Genomic DNA, 19,153 nt, shown 5'->3' with positions numbered 1-19,153 from the left:
GCCATTTATACTCTTATGTGATAAAACACCTGAAGTTTACAAATTCCATAAGCTTATCGTACGCTGTGAAACATAGTGTTTCCCTTTCATTGTGTCATGCATCACAATCTCCTAGGGAGTTTTTTATATGCACAGATGCAAGGCCCCACTGCTAGGCTTTGGATTCAGTGGTTCTGAGTGGGAGCCCAGGCATCTCAGTGCTAGGGTCTAGTAAACATTTATGTCCACCTAATAATTCCACCAGAAAGATACTTCTTATTTTTAAGACAGTTCACATAGCAGTCTCTTTTCCCTGTCAGTCATTTAATTGCTTGTGGGTCTCTGTTGTCATCTTTGTACTCAGGCAGTCAGTATTCCAGATAACCAACTATTCTGCAAATATCCAGAAATGTTCAGCAAATGCTGAGCCTCCACTGGCTTGAGAAGTCACTGCGGTCATTATGCCTCTGGGCAGCTTATCCTGTCTGGCCATGAAACAGCCACAATGGAACTCTCACACAACCTGTGTCCCCACGGACACACCAACAGAGTACAGAGGACAGTAGTTCATGTGCATAAGAGACCAAGCTCTGGAGAGCAAATCTCAGTGCCATCATACACTAGCTGAGTGACCTTGGGCAGGTCACGTATGCTCCTCAGGCCTTAATTTCATCATCTGTAAAACAGAGTTAACAACGGAAAATATTGAACCCAGTTCCTAGCCCACACTCAATAAGGGAAAAGGATTGTCGAAAAGATTAAATAACTTATGAAAAGGCCCTTAGAGGCAATAGCCCAATCCTTGTCATTTAATAGCCTTGAATAATTGTTAGCCATAATGATGATGGTCACTCCATTTCTTAAATTCTGGCCTAATCTAAAGGTGTTCCTATGTTCAAGGACCCTCTCTGGCAATTACAGCTCCACCTATGTTAAACAGGTCCCTTCACCGTCCTCTAGACCTGCACTATCCAAACAGTAGCCACTAGCTACATGTGGCTATTTAAATTCATAAAAGTTTAAATCCAGTTCCTCAGTCACACTAGCCACATTTCCAGTGCTGAATAACCACGTGTGGTTAGTAACTACCCTATTGAGCAATGTAGACAGAGAACATTGCCATCATCACAGCAGATTTCTAGGCAGTGCTGCTGCAGACTGAGAATCGGTCTCCTACTCCCCATTAGACCTGCTGCTGAGAGGGTCCGTTAGTGCTGTGTATTACCTGTTCTTTACTTTCTCATTGCCATGTTTTATTGCTAGTTTTTCTTCTTTAAGCAAAACATTAAAGAAAAAAAAAACTTTAAAAGCAGATGATGACATGCGATTGATGTGGAAGAAACATTCATTACAACCTATAATTTTTTTGTATTCCTGCAGATAAGATCTACATTTGTTAGCCATAAGTGAAACTTGTTTTTTTAATGAAGTCGTCTTCTCATACTACAGTATATGATTGGTTGCTTCATCACATAGGCTTGAATATAAATTTGAAATAGACACAGTAATCATGGCTAATAATTATATCCAAATACTGTCATGTTTGCATTTTTCTTCCAACAAGGAAAATAATATATTTATTATTGCTGTCACTGAATTGCTGAAAATTTAATTCTTATGCATTGAATTGTATGTTAAATGTGATAGACTTTTAATACTTGTATAGTCATGGGCATGAAATAATTATGCTTTTGATTCTAAAATAGATAACATTTCTATAGAAACATGAAAAATCTAACAGTGGCGTATTAATATAAGGTTATATAAGATTTTAAAAACCCATTTGTGATATATCCACCAAAAGACACAAGAATGTTCATAACAGTTTTATTTATAATAGTCCAAAACTAGAAATAATCCAAATACCCATTAACAGGAAAATAGATAAATGAATCGTGTTATATTTATACAAGGGAAAATTGCATGCAATAAAAAACACCAACATTGATGGATGAATACTATAGACATATTGAGTGAAAGAAGCAGACACAGAAGCATACATTTATTTTATTTATCTGAAGTTTAATTGGGCCAGGCGCGGTGGCTCACGCCTATAATCCCAGCACTTTGGGAGGCCAAGGTGGGCGGATCACCTGAGGTCAGGAGTTCCAGACCAGCATGATCAACATGGAGAAACCTCTTTTCTACTAAAAATACAAAATTAGCCAGGCATGGTGGCACATGCCTGTAATCCCAGCTACTCGGGAGGCTGAAGCAGGAGAATCACTTGAACCCAGGAGAAGGAGGTTGCAGTGAGCCAAGATCTCACCATTTCACTCCAGCCTGGGCAGCAAGAGTGAAACTCCATCTCAAAAAAAAAAAAAAAAGATTAATTGACAGTGATATAAGTCAGAATAGTAGTTAACTTCACAAAAAAGGGCAGGGGGAAGCTCTCTAAGTGAAATGAAAATATTTTCTCTCTCTCTCTCTGGGTAGCAGTTTTAAGGGTATATGCAAATGTAAAATTTCATCAACCTATACCCTTATAATGTACTTTATGTACTTTATGTATGTTATACCACAATCTAAAAGAAAAAATTATAAAAGATTTATAATCAAAATTATACATTTTAATCTTGCTAGAAAGTCATATCTTATGACCTGATTAAATATGATGTCGAGAAAGATGAACCTGTCCGTGATGAAAATGGATATTGCGTCAAAGTTCCCAAAGGTACAGTGGACTTTTGTTCAATCAATCTGTGCCCTTTCTTATCTTGACCAACTGACTTTTAAGGACTAACATATTACTGCCACATAGTAAAATTTATCAGAGTGGGGAAAAGCCGGAGGGGTCATTTAAGTACCCTCCAATATACAGGAATTCCAAAAGGTGCTAATTTACCACTGCATGGAACATAATTATAGTTTTAAACCTAGCTTAACAACTTCTTGTTTATGAAGTAATGTTCTGTGGGAAGGGATATGTAATTGTGGTTGCAAAACCATAGTTTCAGGTGGTCTTTACCTTTAAGCTTTAACTAGTGTGCATTTATGTAAGTCTGTGTAAATCATTACTCAGTAAAAGATTAGCATTAAAAGAATTACAGGCCAGGTGTGGTGGCTCACACCTGTAATCCCAGCACTTATGAGATTGAGGAGGATGGATCATTTGAGGTCAGGAGTTCAAGACCAGCCTGGCCAACATGATGAAATCCTGTCTCTACTAAAAATACAAAAATTAGCTGGACATGGTGGCACACACCTGTAACCCCAGCTACTTGGCAGGCTGAGGCAGAGGTTGCAGTGAGCCAAGACTGTACCACTGCACTCCAGCCTGGGCAACAGAGCAAGATTTCATCTCAAAAAAAAAATAAAATAATTAGGCCATATGCAATACATATACAATAATGTACAGTATATGTGTGTCTGTGACATACATGTACATACAACTCACATGTACACATGCATGGAAAATGATACGTCCTACAGCCAGTTTGTTGCCAGTAGGTTTATGGCATTAGTTTTAAGAGAAGGTTGATGTATACATTTGCTTACCTCTAGCACAAAAAATAACAGTTCACTTTCTTCTATCTTAGGTGAAGTTGGACTTCTGGTTTGCAAAATCACACAACTTACACCATTTAGTGGCTATGCTGGGGGAAAGGCTCAGACAGAGAAGAAAAAACTGAGAGATGTCTTTAAGAAAGGAGACCTCTATTTCAACAGTGGAGATCTCTTAATGGTTGACCGTGAAAATTTCATCTATTTCCACGACAGAGTTGGAGATACATTCCGGTTGGTTTTTCTGAATCATTGAGCCAAAAACAAACACACGCACAGTTTGGCTTATTCCTAGATTGGAATCACATCCCACTTTGGTTATGGTACATTTCCTTCTCTATCTTTGGCACAGAAAGTCAAACTTCTGTGTTCCCAGAGAATGAGGAATGAAGTGCACGCAGTGTCACTCTGCAGTGCACGGTTAACTTGGCTGAGCAACACCAGACGAGAATAAGCCAGGAAACCTGTATCTGATTTTTGGAGACGAAAGTCCATTTAACTCCCTTGTTTGTCCTGTATTATTACTGGTCACTCTTAGGACAGCCAAGGATTTTCAACTTTCTAATCATGGAGGTGTTAAGATAAAATCAGATGCAAACTAACGTGGAGCTGATTTAGTTAAAGAGGAGGTATGGGGTTCAGAGCCACTTCTCCCAATGCCCAACCAAATGGTTTCCCACAAAACCCCCAGGTCAGCACAAGGAAGTTTGGAAGTCTTTCTAATAGACCATGAAATTAATTCCCTACCATAGCATAGTACTCCAGCCTCAGACAGAGCTTCCTTCCTGTGTAAACTCCCTGAGGGCAGGACCTGTGTCTGCCTATTCACCCACAGCACCTACCATGGTACCTGACACACGTAATCACTTTTTGCATGAATGAATGAGGAAGGGATGGAAGTTGTCTAACTTCAGTACAAAGACAGCAGAGGGAATGAGGAGAACCAGGCTCACCTCTCCCCCTGAGCAGCAGTGGTATCAAGACAGGTAACCATTCTGGACCCCAGTTCTTTTGCCCTTGAGATGAGGGTCATGATGATTCTCAGAGTCCTTCCATCTCTACTATTGCACATCTTAAGATCCTTATCACTTTATCATCTTCATGTTATTAAAAAGATACTTCTTGGCCGGGCGCGGTGGCTCAAGCCTGTAATCCCAGCACTTTGGGAGGCCAAGGCGGGTGGATCATGAGGTCAAGAGATCGAGACCATCCTGGTCAACATGGTGAAACCCTGTCTCTACTAAAAATACAAAAAATTAGCTGGGCATGGTGGTGTGTGCCTGTAATCCCAGCTACTCAGGAGGCTGAGGCAGGAGAATTGCCTGAACCCAGGAGGCGGAGGTTGCGGTGAGCCGAGATCGCGCCATTGCACTCCAGCCTGGGTAACGAGCAAAACTCCGCCTCAAAAAAAAAAAAAAAAAAAAAAGATACTTCTGGGAAAACTAAAGAATTTTTAATGGGCTGGGCTTGGTGGCTCACGCCTGTAATCCATTGCTAGGGAGGCTGAGGCAAGAGAATCGCTTGAACCAGGGAGACAGAGGTTGCACTGAGCCAAGATTGTGCCCCTGCACTCCAGCCTGAGCAACAGTGAGACTCCACCTCAAAAAAAATAAAAAGAATTTTTAATGAAAACAAAATTTAACTCTTTATTAACTGAAAAACATCACCTGGTTGGGCTTTAACATTATAATCTCCCTATAACTAAAGTATGATTGTTTTTTCCTTTCTTGTTGCCATGAGACGCTAAAATACAAATATGAAGTTCTATTAAAGAGAAGTTCACAAACTGAATTAAATAGCAACTTGAGTTAGTAAGTGAAAAATCGAGAGGCCTAAACACAGCAGAAAATAGCTGAGATTTCTTTGTGATTTCCAGAGCCTTTCTTAGCCAGGGCTCTATTTTAACATTAGAACATTATTCTGTGTATTGTGTTTCATGTGGTGAGATTGAAATTCCACATTTTGATATCTAGGTCTATACTTTTCCCTTTTATGTCTCAAGCAGGATACCCCAGCCAAGACTAAGTTGGAGAGTTTGAGGGGCCAAGGTGAGGAAGAGGAGATCTGCAACCTGCAGAAATCTGCAGGAAACACCTGCTGTCCATCATTACAACCTCAGCCAGAAACCAACAATGACCTTTGTCCTTTCTTCCAGGTGGAAAGGAGAAAACGTGGCCACCACTGAAGTTGCTGATATAATAGGACTGCTTGATTTTGTCCAAGAAGTGAATGTTTACGGAGTGCATGTGCCAGGTATACACAAAATATAATCTATGCCTAAACCCATAGAGTAACTGAACATAATTTTAACCTCAAGGCAAAGTTTGTCATTGCTTTCTCCTGCCATCCAGAGTTAAACAGCTCTTTCAGCTGCTGGGGAGTAAGGACCTTATGTCTGGCTTATGTTCCATTATAAAAGGCAACTCAGTACATTAGAACATGGCCTTCTCTTCAGTTCAGCTCCCAGCCATTCTTGGGCTCATGGGCAAAGTCTCAGATATGGGGGCTCCATGCCACATTTGGCACACCTCAAGAAAAGTCATGTCATGCTTAAGAGCTGGGAAACGGTGTCCTGGCCTCTGAACTAGGAGGCACAAAGAAGAGCCAGTGCAGTTGCTAGAAAAAAAAAAAACTGGGGAAGTGGATTTTGTACAGTCTCTTCTTTTTCAGATTTCTAAGCCCAGTTCACCCTAAGTTTTGGAATCATCACACAAGAATGTTGGCTTCATCTGCAGATCTGTTTCTGCCAGCAGAGTGGGGGAGAGCCAACGTCTGACCTTGAGTCCTGGCTTCAGCACCTGCTGGCTGTTTGTGGGCAAATCACTAAAATTAAGGATAATACCAGTCCTGAAGTTAAGATTTTCAAGAGAATGAATTCATTTTAGTTACATCAATGCTAAGCATATATTTATCAATATATACGTAAGGGTTGTTATGACAATAAATCATGTTAATTATAGGTGTCAGGATTCCAGCCTCCAAATGACTGTCCAAATATAAGGCACTAGGGGTATTATTATTCTTCCACAACCTCGTATCTGGGATTCCCACCCATATTCAAAATAGTAATCCAAAAGTCCTTTTTTCCTAAGCTGTGATGGTTCTACATGGCCTTGTGCTTTTTATTATTTAAAGACTATTCAAGGCCAGATGCAGTGGCTCACGCCTGTAATCCCAATACTTTGGGAGGCCAAGGAGGGCAGATCACTTGAGGTCAGGAGTTTGAGACCAGCCTGGCCAACATGAGAAAACTCTGTCTCTACTAAAAATACAAACATAAGACAGGGTGGTGGCTTGTGCCTATAATCCCAGCTACTCAGGAGGCTGAGGCAAGAGAATCACTTGAACCCAGGAGATGAAGGTCGCAGTGAGCCAAGATCACACCACTGGGTGAGAGAGACCCCATCTCAAAAAAAAAACAAGAAGAGCCGGGCGCGGTGGCTCAAGCCTGTAATCCCAGCACTTTGGGAGGCCAAGGCAGGTGGATCACGAGGTCGAGAGTTCGAGACCATCCTGGTCGACATGGTGAAACCCCATCTCTACTAAAAATACAAAAAATCAGCTGGGCATGGTGACGTGTGCCTGTAATCCCAGCTACTCAGGAAGCTGAGGCAGGAGAATTGCCTGAACCCAGGAGGCGGAGGTTGCGGTGAGCCAAGATCGCGCCATTGCACTCCAGCCTGGGTAACAAGAGCGAAACTCCGTCTCAAAAAAAAAAAAAAAAAAAAAACAAGAAGAATATTCAAGAATGTCTCTTGCTTGTTCCTCCCAAGCTCTAGGACAATGACACCAAGGGAAATATGGCTACATCTTGGTGTGAGAGGGGACAGAATGTAAGGGGCTGTGAATACTCCCATTGGAGAATGCCTCCGACCTTATGCCAGGTTAACACAAGGGTCTAAGTTGTGGTTGTCAGCCATTTTGCCATACTCAGCTCTTGCAGACCCTTCTTCAAATGTTGTTTATGCTTCTAAATACCTGATTTTAAAAAGAAGAACCACACAAAAGAGTATGTATGAGGTGAGAGAATCTAGAAGATGAAATCGAAGGATCTAGCCCAGTGTTCCTCAAAGTGAGTTCCCTGGATCGGCTGTGTCAGCGTCACCCAGGAGTCTGTTACAGGTGCAATTGCTCAGGCCCACCCCAAACTACTGAGTCAGAATCTCTGGGGCAGGGCCAGGAAGCTGTGCTGGCACAAACACCCCAGAGATTCTTAAAAACACTCAAGTCAGGGATGAGGCTGCTGGCTGCATGGCCAAGCCTTTCTCCCACTGTTTAAAAAAAAAAAAAAAAAATTAAAAATTAAATAAAATAAAAAACACTGAAGTCTGGCCAGATTCAGTGGCTCACACCTGTAATCTCAGCACTTTGGGAGGCCAAGGCGGGCAGATCACAAGGTTAGGAAATCGAGACCATCCTGGCCAACATGCCGAAACCCCGTCTGTACTAAAAACACAAAACTTATCTGGGTGTGGTGGTATGTGCCTGTAGTCCCAGCTACTTGGGAGGCTGAGGTAGGAGAATCACTTGAACCAGGGAGTTGGAGGTTGCAGTGAGCCAAGATCACGCGACTGCACTCCAGCGTGGTGACAGAGCAAGACTCCTTCTCAAAGAAAACAGAAAAAAAAAATACTGAAGTCTGATTTAGGGGATGATGCAAATGCACTAGAACTAGATCCTGGAGATCTAGATTACAGGTGCGAGCCATCTTGCCCAGCAAATTGTACACTTTAAAATGGGTTAAAATGATGAATTGTATGTTGTGTGGTTTATCACAATTTAAACACACACACACATACACACACACACACACACACACACACACACACTAAAGCCCTAAAGTCTGAGAAGCACTAAAGCCCTGGGGTTCCAAAAATTTGGCCAATCATCAGAACCATCCAGAAAACTTTTTAAAGCCTGGATCTAATGGACCAGAAGCTCTGGAATTTGGGACTCAGAACCTGCATGTCTTTTTTTAATTCCCAAGAGAGTCTAATGATCAGTGAGCTCTGGTAGCCACTGAAACAAAACAAAGGGGAGGAGGTTAACAGTCTTACAATGTTGGCAGACAGTCAGATAGGATGAGGAGCAGGTATGCTCTGCACTGCCCCAGTGATCAGAACTAAAACCAATGGATTAAAATGACCAGGGGGCAAATTTTAGCCTGAGAACTCCCCTGTAACCAAATGAACCATCAATAGAATGGGCTTGTCTCCCAGGATAGGAAATGCCCCCACCAACTAGGGCATACAAAGAGAGGCTGAATGTCCACCTGGGATCCTGAGAGATTAGAGACAAATTCTAAAGTCCCTCACAACTTTCAGATTCTATGATTCTCAATGCCACACTTGCAGCTGTCTGGCCGCCTCCCATCTACAAAGGCCAGCCCCATTCGGGACTAGAAATGCAGCAGGGCTGATTCTGCACAAGGCAGTCACACATCTCAGCTTTGGACCAGGAGAGAATTTCTAAGTTTGGGCCTGGAGTGGAGTTCACTTTTTCTAGGTGTCACACCTGAACTGCCCAACTACTCTGTAGAACTTCCTGCAATGATGGAAATGTTCCATATCTGCACTGTCCAGTATGATAGCCAATAGCTACCATGTCACTATATAACCCTTGAAATGTGGCTAGTGCAACTAAGGAATTGAATTTTTCATAATATTTAATTATAATTGATTTTAGTTTTAATAGCCACAAATAACCAGTAGATATTATTAGACAGTGCAGCTCTAGAGAACCCCTGGCCAGAATTGGCCTTTAGAATTAGTCCAGAATTCCCAGAGCCTGGAACCATCCCTCAGAAGCTGAACTAGTCCCAAACCAATCTCCAAGAATCGGGGCAGAGGCCTGAGAGGCAATAAGCCCATTTGCCCCTAGGTCTAATGTCACTATTACCAGAGCAAGAAGGAAGGAGTCAGTCAATGCAGATTTCTGTTGCATGAGCCTTAATTCTAAAAGGAGCTTATTGGAGACATTTGAGATTCATGGGACAGGTGCTAGGCACCCTAAAGTAAGAGGATCTGGTGCCCCTGTCTCTTTCCCTGAGACAAGAAGCAAACCAGATGAGGGGGGCATCTTTTTTACCTTTTGCTGTTTGTCTTCTTTAAGAGGTATAGGTAAACACACAATCACCATGGGAGAGGTTTTGAAAGTTGGGGCCCAGGTAACCAAGGGAGGTTCCTGTCCCTTCTCTGATTACAGCTGAGTAGTTCCAGGAAGTAGACCTGAACTCCCACTGGGTCTGCTGGATCAGGCAGAAGATACATTAATGCCTAATTACCACTGTCCTCCCAAGAAAGCAGTGGTAACTGTTGGAAACTGCTCTGGGCTAAATGCCCTTCTCCAGGATCTCTTTTCTCTGTGAAGAGCACATCCTCTTGGGACTAATGAGCCTTACTGGGAAGGCACAAAACAGCTCCTCCCTGTGCCTGCCTTCACCTCCCATTCCACATCCCTTCCAAAATGCACACAAGCAAAGCCATTAGAACCTTGATTAGATAAGTAGGTCTCCAAGGTGGTATTTGTGCCTGGAGGTGCAACAAACCTGACATTGCAACTTGAAAACCAATCCAAGTTCAGTAAGTCATGTCTGACAGTGGAGCAAGGACTTTCACTGGAGTCAAAAATAACTTCCTGTAGCCACCAGTCCAATCTATTCCCTACTCAGATGTGTTTGCATAGGCTGCTAAAAAGGATGATGGCTATAAGCGTGGGATCTGGAGCCAGGCTGCCTGAATTCAAATCTGAACCCTGCCGAGTATTTGCTGTCTGACCTTGAATAAGTCTCTTAATGTCTTTAAGCCTTAGTTCTTCATCTATAAAATGGAGATAACATCTATACCTCGTCAGAAGATTGTTGTGAGTGTTAAGTGAGATCATCAATAAAACACAGTATAGGGCCTGGAATATAACAAAGATTCAACCGTTATTATTACTATTAGTACATTCACTTTAGAGTATCTTTGACACGTATTTGTAATAAAAATTTCAACTATCCAAAAGAAATCCATGCTCTAATGTTGTCTGAGTCCACAGTTCTTTGAACTAATAAAGCATCATAAATAAATAGCCATAACACATCTAATTTTTTCTCACTTTATTTCTAGGTCATGAGGGTCGCATTGGCATGGCCTCCATCAAAATGAAAGAAAACCACGAATTTGATGGAAAGAAATTCTTTCAGCACATTGCTGATTATCTGCCTAGTTATGCAAGACCCCGGTTTCTAAGAATGCAGGTGAGACCTCTTATTACCAAGTTCAATTATCTTCTCTCTTAGAGATCCCTACCTCTTAGGGAACAACTCGCCTTCTCCCAGGATGTCTACATTTGCCAAATTTTCATCCCACTTTCCAGGAAGCTCAGAAAGAAGTGTCACAAACCAATAAGGAAGTGGTAATATCAGGCCAGGTGCAGTGGCTCAAGCCTGTGATCCCAGTACTCTGGGAATTTGAGGCAGTAGGATTGCTTGAGCTCAGGAGTTTAAGACCAGCCTAGGCAACATAGTGAGACTTCACGTCTACCAAAAATAAACAATAAAATAAAATATAAATTAGCCGAGCATGGTGACACGTACTTGTAGTCTCATCTGCCTGGGAGGCTGAGGCAGGAGGATTACTTGAGCCTGGGAGATCGAGGCTGCAGTGAGGTATGATTGCACCACTGCTCTCCAGCCCTGAGGGCATCAGAGCAAAGGCCCTGTCTCTCTCTCTCTCTCTCTCTCTGTGTGTGTGTGTGTGTACACATATCTATATATATATCAGAAAACATAGCTATCAGAAATCCAATCCTAATCCCTTTCTCCCTACAATGACAGGCCAGTCCATTCAGCAGCAGTCTCAGCACATAACTCACAGTCTGTTTGCTGAGTCCTGACAGACACCGCAAATAGAAATGCTCTGACCCTGTTTGTTGTTTCCAGTTTTAAAGAATACAGAAATCTACAGAAGTTCTACACCTTTCTATGGTGTGAAATTTAATTGGACATTAGCCAGCTGGAATTGCCTAAGACCAGGCGTCCCCAAACTACGGCCTGCGGGCCGCATGCGGCCCCCTGAGGCCATTTATCTGCCTCCCCCACCAACCCACCGCACTTCAGGAAGGGGCACCTCTTTCACTGGTGGTCAGTGAGAGGAGCACAGTATGTGGTGGCCCTCCAACGGTCTGAGGGACAGTGAGCTGGCCCCCTGTGTAAAAAGTTTGGGGATGCCTGCCTAAGACTTAACTATCACCACAAAAGGGATTTTTTTTTCCCTCCAATATTAACCGTTTGGTTAGTTTAACACTCTCACATTCAGGCTTTGACCTCTATGACTCTGTAGCTGAAGACTTGACAAAGGAAGTCTTAAGATTCCAGATAGTGCGTGTATAGGATTATTTCTGTTGATGTTCATAAAGCACTGACATTTACTTTGCAACCAGATGGTAAAGAGGAATAAAAATGAAATATCCTCAGATATTTTAACACATTAATTGAAGGTAAAATCAGTCTTCAATCTAATAGACAAGCAGATTGAGAAAACAGAGTTGTTTGTAAATGATCCCTCCTTTCACTCCCAGCATGATTCAGGATATCCTAGTGGTACCTGAAGCTTTACCAAGCAACTAGCACCGCCCCTCTGCTCATAAATTTGTGTACAGGTATCTCAGCATTGGCAGGTCCTTCCTCCCAACAGGTGATCTTAAAGCTGTTAGGGAATAAAAAATACCTCACAAAGGGCTCCCTAGTGGAGCAAACAGAATGCATGGGTTTCATATGAAACTTTCACTTCACTAGAAAATGTGAAGAGAGTGGATGTTATGAGCTCCTACCACAAACATGATAGCTATGTGAGGTAATCCGTTTCTAACCAGCTAGATTTAACTCTTCCACAATGTTTATGTAGTTTAGCACATCATGTTGTACACGAGAAAAGCACATGTTATCTGTCCATTTAAAAATAAAAATGGAAAACTTTTTAACTTTCACTTCCCAGCTCTCACATGAGCCAGAGTTGCTAATGATTTGCTAGATCCCATGCCTCACCCCTACCCCTTGCCCTGCATTCTAATCTCTTGCAAAATGCAACCACAATGTGGATTCTTTGATGTTTTTCAGGACACCATTGAGATCACTGGAACTTTTAAACACTGCAAAGTGACCCTCGTGGAGGAGGGCTTTAACCCCTCTGTCATCAAAGATGCCTTGTATTTCTTGGACGACACAGCAAAATCGTATGTGCCTATGACTGAAGACATCTATAATGCCGTAAGTGCTAACAGCCTGAAACTCTGAATATTGCCAGGAAGATAACTCAGCATTTCCAGAAGGAAACTGAATGGACAGCCACTTGATATAATCCAACTGTAATCTGAATGACGATTGTGAGGTGCAGTTTTTTTAGGAAATTAAAGGGAGACTTTTTTTTTTTTTGAGACGGAGTTTCGCTCTTGTTACCCAGGCTGGAGTGCAATGGCGCGATCTCCGCTCACCGCAACCTCCGCCTCCTGGGTTCAGGCAATTCTCCTGCCTCAGCCTCCCAAGTAGCTTTGATTACAGACATTTTTGGTTTTATTTTTTATTTTTTTTAGTGCCTTCTTTCCCTCAAGAGAGACTTTTTTAAATTACAGCTGAGTCTTTGCAAGTGAAAAGATTTAGAGATTATTATTTTTCACTGTTCACCTATAGTCTGTATTTGCAAACTGAGCTTATTGGAGGGAAGGCATTATTTTTTAAAATATAGAGTACATTAAATGAACACCAACATGTGAGATGGCACTGTCTCTGTGTTCTTTCCTCACTTTATTCTAAATAAAAAGCCTGTGTCGATTACCCCAAAGCCTGAAGTCCTCACTGGTAACTTTTCATAAGTGTCCCATTCATAATAGTAATGACATTCTAGGTAACAATGGCCAGGTACTGAGGGTGGGGTGAGGGGCAGTAGGGTGAGGAGGCTACATCAGTAGTGGTCAACACAATGGAAATCTACTCTAATGTGAGGAGACCAACTTTCCCTACCTGGAGGCGTCCGCCCACTGTGTATAGGCAGCATTATATAACAAGTGATAGTGCCATCTGTTGTCCTTGCAGGAGCCTAATTCTATGGCATCAGAGTTCTGTATATAAAAGGTGTTTGGGCCGGGTGCAGTGGCTCATGCCTGTAATCCCAACACTTTGAGAGGCCAAGGTGGGTGGATCACAAGGTCAGGAGTTTAAGACCAGCCTGGCCAAGGTGGTGAAACCTGTCTCTACTAAAAACCACAAAAATTAGCCAGGCATGGTGGCAAGAACCTGTAATCCCAGCTACTCGGAAGGCTGAGGCAGGAGAATTACTTGAACCCAGGTGGCAGACATTGCAGTAAGCCGAGCTCTTGCCACTGCACTTCAGCCTGGCTGACAGAGTAAGACTCTGTCTTTTAAATAAAAAATTTAAAAAAAGGTGTTCAATACATTTTAGCTACATCAACGGTTGCAAACTCAAGTGTCTTCAGAATTCACATAGGTAATGTGGATGAGAAAAGCAAGTCACAAATGAATGTGGTAAATTTGGAGACATCCACTAAGCTTCAGACAGCTGAATACAGGTCAAGTATTGCTGAGGTTTTCAGATTATTCAGAAAACAGAAATTCATCAGAATTTATTAATATCAGTGTCACTAAAGTTGATCTGCAATCCCCCACCCCACTACTAAGTTTGACTGGCCTCAAAAAAAAAAAAAACAGAAATCCAGATATGTACATGAATCCCCCAATTTTTGAAATCTGAAGTCTCAAAATGTTTTAAACTTCTATGCATCCCAAACAAAATGTGTCTGTGGGTCAGATAAGTCCCAGCTATCCAGTTAGCACCATAGTACCACTTACATGTGGCCCCTACTCCTCAGACGGCAACTGGTTTCACTTTCCAAAGCCAGTCTTCTGCCCACAAACCCTTTTCAAGGACCAGAGGACCTTTAGGGTGGCACAGGAGGCTTTCGGAAATTCTGAGGAGCTCTTTCACATAAGCCCTTTCTCCTTAGACCCAGCTGCCTCCCTTCCTGGGTTTAATTGCTTTACCTCTGCATGTATGAGCTGCAACTGATTTCCAGGAGCAGATCACAGGTGGCAGCACTCAAGATGACATGTACTTTTCCTAGAGCTTGTCCTAGGCCATGGGAGCATGACGGTCACTGAGTCCACATTCAGAAAGCACGACCCAAGTTTACCACAGCCTCCCTAGAAGTTTCCCTCGTGGGATTTCCTTCCCTAGAGGACATCTTCAGATGACCAGAAGCTGGTAAGGAGTGCTAATTCTCCCCCAGTTTAGTTCCCATGAGGCCCCAGGCAAACATATCTAGGAATCCTCAATGATATATGATGAGAGGTATTGCTGCCCCCAGCCCCCACAGAGTACTAGAAATATGTTTTTTAACTCTCTCCACTCTTTTGGATGACTTTTAAGAATCATGATCAGCGGTGGCTCAAGCCTGTAATCCCAGCACTTTGGGAGGCTGAGGCGGGTGGATCACGAGGTCAAAAGATCGAGACCATCCTGGTCAACATGGTGAAACCCCTTCTCTACTAAAGATACAAAAAAAAATTAGCTGGGCATGGTGGCGCGTGCCTATAATCCCAGCTACTCAGGAGGCTGAGGCAGGAGAATTGCTTGAACCCAGAAGGCGGAGGTTGCGGTGAGCCGAGATGGCGCCATTGCACTCCAGCCTGGGTAACAAGAGCGAAACTCCGTCTCAAAAAGAAAAAAAAAAAAAAGAATCATGATCAAAATCCTTGCCCCCACTCGTATCTACCAGTAACATTTCCTGGGCGCTTAATATACATCGAAGACTTGAGGAGCGTCTAAGGAAAACTGTAGATATGTTGCATCTTTGTGAATTTTGCCAGTAATTCAGAATAATTATTGTTTGTGAGTCAGCACTTGGGCATTTTTGCAAAATTCTCTCTGCCTCTGAATTATGAAAGAATGTGAACCCAAGTAGTCAGAGAGATCACAGCCTTTGAGTATCATGTTGTGCAATTGTGTTACCTGGAATCTTGTCAAAGGTGAAGCAGGTTGTCAGCAGGGGTCACGTTAGAGCAGTGGCTTCATGCTGTGTCAAAAGGGGTATCTTTTTGGGTAAGAGGTCAGCATTTGCACCGTCGGCCAGAATATTCGTGTTGTATTAACCAGAGCCTGCTTGTGTCTGATCTCATTTGACCCATGCTTTAGACCTTCCAGTCAGAAACTCACAGAGACCCAGGTCCTCACATCGCCACCCCAGCCAGCTCTCCCTCCCAGCCTGATGGTTTCCTCAGCCTCCCACTTCCCCACACCTACCTGATTCTAGCCAAGTACCACAGCTCCACTGAGATGCACAGAGGCACCCCGACAGTGTCCTTGGCCCCTAGGTTTACATGCATGTAAACAATTTTAAGCCATCACTTGTGAGAACTAATATCTTAAAGATTGATTTTTTTCTCTTTTAAAAAGATCAGAAATTGTGCCCAAGAAATAGCTGCACAAGTCATTCTCATTTGAAAATAGAGGTAAATATTTGAATTTTTAAAAAATAAAAAAATAGGCCGGGCATGGTGGCTCAAGCCTGTAATCCCAGCACTTTGGGAGGCCGAGGCGGGTGGATCACGAGGTCAAGAGATCGAGACCATCCTGGTCAACATGGTGAAACCCCGTCTCTACTAAAAATACAAAAAAAAATCAGCTGGGCATGGTGGCGCGTGCCTGTAATCCCAGCTACTCAGGAGGCTGAGGCAGGAGAATTGCCTGAACCCAGGAGGCGGAGGTTGCGGTGAGCCAAGATCACGCCATTGCACTGCAGCCTGGGTAAACAAGAGCGAAACTCCGTCTCAATAAATAAATAAATAAATAAATAAATAATAAAATAAAATAAAAAAATAAGTTGATAGCCATGTAAATTACCCAACAGGGCTTTGATTTCAAACATATTGTTTGGAAACCTGTAATCAGTGCATAGATGGGATGCTACAGGCACCAACATAATTTGGGGATAAAAGTAGAAAATGTCAGCCTCTGAAATGGAAGCTAATGAGAATCAGTATTAAAATAGGTAAAATTAGCTAGGCATGGTGGGTTGTGCCTATAATCCCAACTACTTGGGAGACTGCGGCAGGAGGATCACTTGAGCCTAGGAGTTTGAGTCCAGCTTGGGCAACATAGTGAGACCCCATCTCAAAAAAAAAAAAAAAAAAGAGATAGGATTAACTAACTGCAGTGACTCAAATTAAGATAATTTGTTAAATGTGTCATTCATTCACACATCTACTCTACAAGCACTTAGCGGGTGCCTGCTACAGACCAAGAAATGTGCTCAACACGGAGTGCTGAGTCCCATCCCCCAGAACTAGAATTGGAGTTTGCATTTCTAACAAACGCCCAGGTGAGGCTTATGGTGTGGGACGGCGGGGGACACATTTGGAGAATCACTGACATCCTGAGTAATACACCATGTGCGCTTACTTAGTGGGTAACTCAGATCCAAGTTATCCCTTACTGAGGTTCAGCTCTCAGATCAAGTGGCTCAAAGTGCAGGCCCCAGGAAAGGCCCACCATCAAAAAGCACCTTGTCATCTCAAGCCTGCAATTGCTCTTGGAAATTTATGTCAATTATCAGCTAATATCTGCTTGCTAGATATATACACACATATATTGTGACTGCAAACTAAAAGCAATCCTAGAGAGTAGCTAGTCAAACCTCTTAATAAACGAAAAAACTGAGGTCTGAAGTTAAGTGACATGACTAAAGTCACGCAGCTAACTGGCATCACTAAGATCTCACCTAGTACTTGCAGGAAGAGAGTATCATCATAGACCAGTATTTCCTAGTGTGGTCCCTGAGCCAGCAGGATCAGCAGCACCTGGGAACTTGCTGGACCTACAAATTCTTGGACCCTGCAAATTCTAGACCTACTAAATTAGAAACTCAGGGGATAGGCCCAGAAATTCGTGTTTTGACAAGCCAAAGCCTTCCTGGTGATACTGATGTGGACTCAGTTTGAGAATCACTGTCTTATAGCAGTGCTCAAGCTTTATTGTACATGAGAATCACTTGGGGACACCAATGCTTCAAGCATACTCACTGCTTTGAGTAGCATGTCAATCTAAAGCAGTGGTTCTCATATGTCACTGTACATTAAAATCATCTGGGGAGCTGTCAAAAATCCCAAAGCCCAGGCCCATGCCATGCCAATTATATCAATAATTCTGGCAGTGGGAACTGAGCATGAATATTTTTTTAAAGACCTCCAAGTAATTCCAGTATGCAGCAAAGCTCAGGGATCACTAGTAGTGAACAAGGGGCAAGTTTTTAGCTTTGGCCCAGGCACAGTGGCTCACACCTATAATCGCAGCATTTTGGGAGGCCAAGACAGGAGGGTCTCTTGAGTTCAAGAGTTCACAATCAGCCTAGGCAACATAGGGAGGCCCTGTCTCTATATAAAAAATTGTTTCATTAGCCAGGTCAGGCATGGTGGCTCACACCTGTAATCCCAACACTTTGGGAGGCTGAGGCAGGAGGATCACCTGAGCCCAGGCATTCCGGACCAGCCTGGGCAACATAGGGAGACCTGTCTCTATAAAAAATTGTAAAAATTAGCCAGGCATAGTGGTGTGCACCTGTAGTCCCAGCTACTCAGGAGACTGAGGTGGGAAGACAGCTTGAGCCTCAGAGGCCGAGGCTGCAGTGAGCTCTGTTTGCACCACTGCACTCCAGCCTGGGCAACAGAATGAGACCCCATCTCAAAAATAAATAAATGGGAGGCTGAGGCAGGAGGATTGCTCAAGCCCAGGAAGTTGGGGCTGCAGTAAGCCATGATCGTGCCACTGTACTCCCGCCTGGGCAAGAGAGCAAGCACTAGCCTCAAAAAATAAAAAAAAGCGAAGATTCTTTTCTTGACCAAACTCTAGCCAAGCTCCTCCGAGCCCTCTTCTCAACTAGGCCTCAACCTTTGCCTCTAAAGACATGAACAAACACCAACATAATTTCTCACAGCTCAAGGCCACATCCCTAAGATGATCCTAGCCCACCTTAAAGTGCTGCCTAAGAAAACTCAAAGGTGCCAAAGAATTAACTGCTTGTTCCAGCCAACCCCTGAACATAGGGCCCCTGACTCCCAGTCTCTGTGAAAGGGTAAGAGTCATACTTCAAAAAACACCAGTTAGCAAACCCAGACAGGTTTCTTTGCACAAATCCAAGTTGAATTCAGTTTACATGGGACCCTTTTCCCTATTGTGGTAGTATATTACTGATTAACATCTATCCTTACAATTTTAGCTAATGTCCAGCTTTGTTTGTCTTTAGTACTCTTTACATAACCAATTTCAGAGCCACAACCTATCAAAGTACCATCTGAAATGGGAATAAAATCATGTGTTTGGCCTCTGAACTAACGATGGGCAAGCTGCTTGAGAGATAGCTTTTACTTGACTATCAGGTCCAGAAAAAAAAGGGAGCGGGGAATACACAAGTTCCAAACCTAGAAAGGAAACATTTAAATGTACTGAAAGACCAGAGTGGATTGCTGAGCTGTGAGCTCCTGTTCAGGTTCAACCTTGAGCAGTACTACATGGTGGTAACAGCCTGGGCTTCACTGGAAGCCAGGAGACCTGGGTTTGCCTATTTAAAGCTGTGTGACCTAAACTTTGGTTTCCGCCTTTATGAACCATGAGCCACAGTG

The 19,153-nt window shown here is 42.9% G+C and overlaps 1 protein-coding gene across 1 annotated transcript in view; it reads left to right on the top strand.

The window, feature by feature from the left end:
• Window positions 1-13,297, top strand: part of SLC27A2 (solute carrier family 27 member 2) — a 54,066-nt gene extending 40,769 nt beyond the window's left edge. Inside the window, exons 6-10 of the mRNA XM_003929022.4 lie at window positions 2,563-2,653; window positions 3,519-3,717; window positions 5,639-5,736; window positions 10,593-10,723; window positions 12,584-13,297. Coding sequence (XP_003929071.2) covers window positions 2,563-2,653; window positions 3,519-3,717; window positions 5,639-5,736; window positions 10,593-10,723; window positions 12,584-12,760 — 696 coding nt within the window. The 3' untranslated portion in view covers window positions 12,761-13,297. The remainder of the gene's footprint in view (window positions 1-2,562; window positions 2,654-3,518; window positions 3,718-5,638; window positions 5,737-10,592; window positions 10,724-12,583) is intronic.
• The last annotated feature ends 5,856 nt before the right edge of the window (window positions 13,298-19,153 follow it).

Source organism: Saimiri boliviensis, chromosome 2 (assembly GCF_048565385.1).
Source record: "Saimiri boliviensis isolate mSaiBol1 chromosome 2, mSaiBol1.pri, whole genome shotgun sequence".
Lineage (NCBI taxonomy): Eukaryota > Metazoa > Chordata > Mammalia > Primates > Cebidae > Saimiri > Saimiri boliviensis.
This window is presented reverse-complemented; position numbering and strand designations above follow the sequence as displayed.